Source organism: Diaphorina citri, unplaced genomic scaffold, assembly GCF_000475195.1.
Source record: "Diaphorina citri unplaced genomic scaffold, Diaci psyllid genome assembly version 1.1 scaffold6095, whole genome shotgun sequence".
NCBI classification, from domain to species: Eukaryota; Metazoa; Arthropoda; class Insecta; order Hemiptera; family Psyllidae; genus Diaphorina; species Diaphorina citri.
The window spans coordinates 1-5528 of record NW_007383471.1 but is presented as its reverse complement, the minus strand read 5'-3'; the positions used below and the strand labels follow the sequence as shown (position 1 = coordinate 5528).

Sequence of the window (5528 nt, the reverse complement as noted above, 5' to 3'; positions counted from 1 at the left end):
AAAATTCTTAAAACCTCTCCGAACACTCTAAGCCTAACCGCCCCTAAAAGGTAATCCGGTTTTAAAATTCGACCCTTTGTCATTCATTTATAATTTTATAAAGTACTGGGTATCATCAAACTTACCAATGGTCGTGATTACAGTCAATGAGTACAAGAAGGCGCCGCTGAAGCTCCACCGATTACTGGACACACTGTCCCCTTCATAGCCTTTCTGTACGTTAGATATCTACAGTCAATGAGTACAAGAAGGCGCCGCTGAAGCTCCACCGATTACTGGACACACTGTCCCCCTCATAGCCTTTCTGTACGTTAGATATAACGATACTTTGGAATGACATTAACTCCTTGGCTACCTCATTACGCCACACGAACTCATCGAACGTATTGAACTGACAGCATGTGTACGACCTGGAGAACAGATTTGGAGGTTTAACACGTTACTGTATACATAGGTAATTGCTAAGGTCTTCAGTGAAGGGAGTTTTACGCTCCATACGTCTACAAGCTACGTCATCGCGTCGTCGGTAACGAAAAAGTTCAAAGAGTCGTCACGTCAAAGTTTACGAAATGCGCAGAAACGCATGCGCACAAACAAGGAGATCTTGAAGGAGTCATGTGCTATGACGTCATCGCGTAAGGAGCGTTTGCCGTGACGTCAAAGTTCAAGATTTAACCTAATGAGAAAATAACCAACCATATTTGCCAAATTTCATCAACATTGAACAAAGAAACAAAAAGGAAAAGTTAGAATTCAATTCGTTTGATAATCTTACCACAGCTTGGCGACAGTGTCGTTCCTAGTGAGGGACATGTTCCGCCGCAGGTTATCAGAATGTTTATCATGGTCTGCCGCCTCTACATAGATGAAGATGAACGCTCCTGACCGTAAAAACAAAAAGTTTAGATGAGAATTCAACTTAATTCAATACTCAGAGGATGCTGTGAAGGTGCATCTAAATATAGTAGACCGTCCGTCAATCGATATGGAATACCTATATGGATCGACGAGGTGAATCTACTCGTACGTTATCGAGGCAGTGTGGACGTTTCAGTCGACATCGATCGACCGATGTGTGGAACTGTGGATGGACCTTAAGATCCCAAGCTATGGGTGGGATTAATGAACATCTCTTAAGGACTGTAAGGATCACAGTTAGAGTTGATTTTCAGTTAAAGTTGACTTTAAGCTTTAAACATTGGAAAATCAGCCCACCAGTAAAAACTAACCCCCAAGGGTTGTGCTGTAATAGCATCTTAAGGACCACTTCTCTAGAACAGTGTACTCGTACCTTGGATTCTCAAATGAAGGAGTAAAAAATTCTAAGCCCCTGTTGGTATTGAACCCACGCCCTTCCAATCCTTGGCTGGGCGCCACCACTCTGTAACCAAATGATAACAATGCACTTACCAGCAATCGTATAGCCAATTACCAGACAGATAATACCAATGTTGCTGAATAGAAACGCCAAGAATTGTCGCAGATAATCCTTGCACTTCTCCGTGAATGATCTTTCCGTTTGTTGGCGACTTCGCGAACGACTCGAGCTGCGTCTGTGCTCCATAGCTTCGGCCGGAGTCGGGAATGATCGGCAAGGTTCGGAATGACTTCGCCACTACTCGGTTATTCCCGGCAATTCTATCGGGCAACGTCGGGTAGCCTCGACACCAGAGCATTCGCTATGAACACTCATATCGCTTGTCGCACACAGATTAAAATCATTTTTACTTTTAATTTATTAAACTGAACTGTTCATTTATTATTATGCATTTTTTATGTTATTTGTTGGTATATTTTTTTGTTTTGGTGAGTAGGTACAGTTTTTTTTGTGACAATGTCTAAAGATACCGACTTTACGATTTTGGTACAAGACCGATGTTAAAGGTTCCTTGCGATGATTAATTAATTACTTTTAATAAATTTTATTGAATGAGCTAGTAAGAATACCTATCCATGAACTCTTTATATAAAAAAAGTAACAAAGAAAAAAAAAATATAACACATCACCTATTCTCAAAACAAAGCACTCAATCATTCGGACACTCACTGAACAAATGACTCACTTCATTATTTCGGGAATGAAAAGTGAAGTCATTTACCTGCACGGCGAAAATTAGTGTTGTAAAACGATAAGATGAGAGGAAAAAATAAACAAATATAAACAATAATAATGAAAAAATATACGCGCACCACCTAGGTAATTAATTTAAAAGAAAGTAAAAATGTGACTTGAACGAAAAAACGGACGACTAAAACGAATACTTCGTTCAGCGAAATCCCACCTTCTTATTCATCAAAGAATAAAAAATGAAAACATATCGTTCCTAAATTATACTGCTCTTGCCAATGTATTTTCGATGAAGCACAAAGAAACAATATAAAATAGAAAAAAGAAGAAAGAAACAATTAGTGGAACAGAAATTTATAGAATACCTAGGAGTAGAAGAGAAATTCGAAAGAAGTTTATAGAAACTAAAAACAAGCTGGGCCCGTCCCTCCGGGAATTTTTTAGCCCGTAGTTTATTCGATCATGGTTAAAGAATACCTTTGTACCTACCTAATTTGTTTAATATTCAGTTTATTATCATTCTTGATTTGATTTTTTGATTTTACTTTCACGTAATGATTTAAAATCAAGACTAGAGCCCGTTCTCCCTTTATTCCCAATATAAGGTTCAAGTCACCCATCCATTTATTGGCCTTGCTCGGCGTAGCTTAACATAGGTAACGCTAAAACCGGTCTTAAATGATCGACTGAAGTGTTATCTAAAACTTTCTCGCTTTGAGTTCATAGGTCATCGCGACAAATTTCAAGATCAGAGCTCATTTGTGTAAGAAAAATGTGAAAAAAATCCCCAAAAACCGGTTTTTTTGGATTTTTGACTTTATGGTTCTCTGGACAAAATTTGCACCACCATTTTCGTGTTCCTGGTAAAAAGACCTTTAATTTGATATATAGGTCGACCAGGTTTGGATAAGTCCTTCTATGGGGACAGACCGACCGACAGACCGACAGACCGACAGACCGACTGACAGACGACACCGAAGCGAATACAATAGTCCGTCCACTATACCTTTTATTATTAGTAATAATAAAGGAAGGACGGACTAATGAGTAAAGAGAGCATTGAAAAGCAGAGAGAAAGCAGAGAGAAATCAACAATTAAAGCGAAATCAGAGACAAAAGAAGAGTTAAAAGAAATTGAGATAGGAAAGTAACAAAATGTGAAAATAACAATACATGCAAAATAGAAGATATAAATTAGAGAAAATAAAAGAGAAGAAAGATATTTAAAATAGAATAAATTGTGAATAACAAAATAGAAAATGAAAAGCAATTGGAAGAGAAAAATAATTAAGAAAAGGAAGAAGCAATAAGAATAATAAATGTAATTTTGAAATTACCAACTCTATTAAAATTTAGAATTAATAGCAAAGTAGAAGAGTTAGGCAATAACATTAACAAACAAATAGGTAGGAATTTAAAACGGCTGAATATCATTGTGAATAACAAAATAGAAAATGAAAAGCAATTGGAAGAGAAAAATAATTAAGAAAAGGAAGAAGCAATAAGAATAATAAATGTAAATTTGAAATTACCAACTCTATTAAAATTTAGAATTAATAGCAAAGCAGAAGAGTTAGGCAATAACATTAACAAACAAATAGGAATTTAAAACGGCTGAATATCCCGTGCCGTTATATAAAACCATTACTTGGAACAAAAACTGCAAGATACGCGGAAATGCGAGCGATAATGAAATAATTGTAAATTAGTGTTTGAACTCTCAGGCCCCCCTCAGCAAAATCCTGGATATAGCCCTGTATATATAGGTATAGCATATAATATTATGTAGGTAATAATGTTATTATATTCACGTGCCAGGTCATATTTTATGATATAGGCATCTAAATACTTACAGGGTGAACAAGAGACTTGTGTGATATTTACAGGGTACCTACCACATTGGTGAGAGTGGCTTCACAAACCCGGTACAGGGTTTTCTTAGTATTGGTGGAATAAGTTCTGTTCTTGTTTTATTCTTGGCGTTCAGCCATTCACAAATCCACCTTTCTTTTAGATTGGAGGGTCGCGGGTTTGATTCCCGCCTGGGCCGAACTATATACTAAACAGATAAGGTTTGTTCTCGGAACGGCTGACTTTCTCTCCTAACCTTTCTCCTTCTCTCTTCGCTTTCGGGGAGATAAAAACTCCCTCGGTACAGGATCAGTGCAGTATTCCATCTTAGACAGAGGGACTTTTGTGTACTATTACACCTATAAAGAAAAGCAAAAAAAAAAAAAAAAAAAAAAAAAAAAAAAAAAAAATTAAAACCCCAAAAAAAAAAAAAAAAAAAAAAAAAAAAAAAAAACGGAAAAAATGTTAAGTCCCAGGAAAAATATAATGATTTCGTGAGTGAGTAAATTCGACACAACAACAGTCAAAATGCACATAACAAACAAAATATTAACAAAATAATATGGATAACTATATATGTATGCACAATATTTTACAGTATGGATTCTAAATTCTAATAAATACAATAATTTACATCACAGTAGTACGTACCCTAGTATTTTATTATTATTTTTATTTTTTAAGAGGTTTGACAGAGGGAACTGTAACTGCTATGGTCTTATCGTCCCGGAATCAAAGAGAGAAGGAAGACAGGATAGGAGAAAGCCAGCCGTTCCGAGAACGAACATCATCCCATCAGGACAAAATCCGCCCCGGGCGGGAATTGAACCCGCGGCCTAGCGCTTACAAGGCAGAAGCACTGCCAAACTAAGCTAACTAGTCTGGCCCTAGTAATTTTATTTTAGGGGCTAGGCCACAGTTCCATAGGATGCGATTTCTAGTCATTCAACGTCACATAATCAAATCAAACAAGTCGTGGTTACATTGATTCTAAAAAAAATCTTACAAAGAAAGCAATCTATTCAAATAGGAAACTGGAAGTCGCAGGTTCAATTCCAGCCGGGATATGAAAATATCATCTTTCATTACATATGTAATTATAGGTATACAGGGTGGTCCAGAATTATAGGGACAACGGCCTACAGTAGATATATGGGATCATTTCCAACAATAATCATTCCCATATGCATGAGCGGTTTCGATCGGTTCTCTAGATAACCGCCATTTTGTGTGTTTCGGGGAAAATGAGAGGCACCCTCAGAAAAAGTTAAATAACTTTTTTTCTACTTGTCGTAGAAAGAATCGGTTTTCATTTTTGAAATTTGCACAAAGTTTTACATCTAGAACAATCATAATAATATTCAAAAAATACAAACTTACCTATTTTTAGGAGTGATTCTCTCCAAAGTTTCAGTTTTTGAGATTTTTTAACCAACTTTCCACTTGAATAACTCGAAATTTTTCCCCCATAGAAATCTGGTTCTCATCAGGAAAAACTTGCCTGTTTTGTTGCCTTTCATAAGACATCAATATCGTCGAAATCGAACGACCGAAACCGGAGATACAACAAAATGTTTGGCAAAAAACGCGAAAAACATTACTCCCACAA

At 36.6% G+C, this 5528-nt stretch overlaps 1 protein-coding gene across 1 annotated transcript; it reads right to left on the bottom strand.

Moving 5' to 3' along the window:
• Positions 1-220: 220 nt before the first annotated feature.
• LOC103521847 lies at positions 221-1694 on the bottom strand. Its single transcript, XM_008486955.2, has 3 exons — positions 1411-1694; positions 776-881; positions 221-410 (listed from the first exon to the last, which is right to left on the bottom strand). Exons 1-3 carry the CDS (start codon positions 1562-1564, stop codon positions 221-223), a joined length of 450 nt encoding a protein of 149 aa, XP_008485177.1. The 5' UTR covers positions 1565-1694.
• Positions 1695-5528: the final 3834 nt, after the last annotated feature.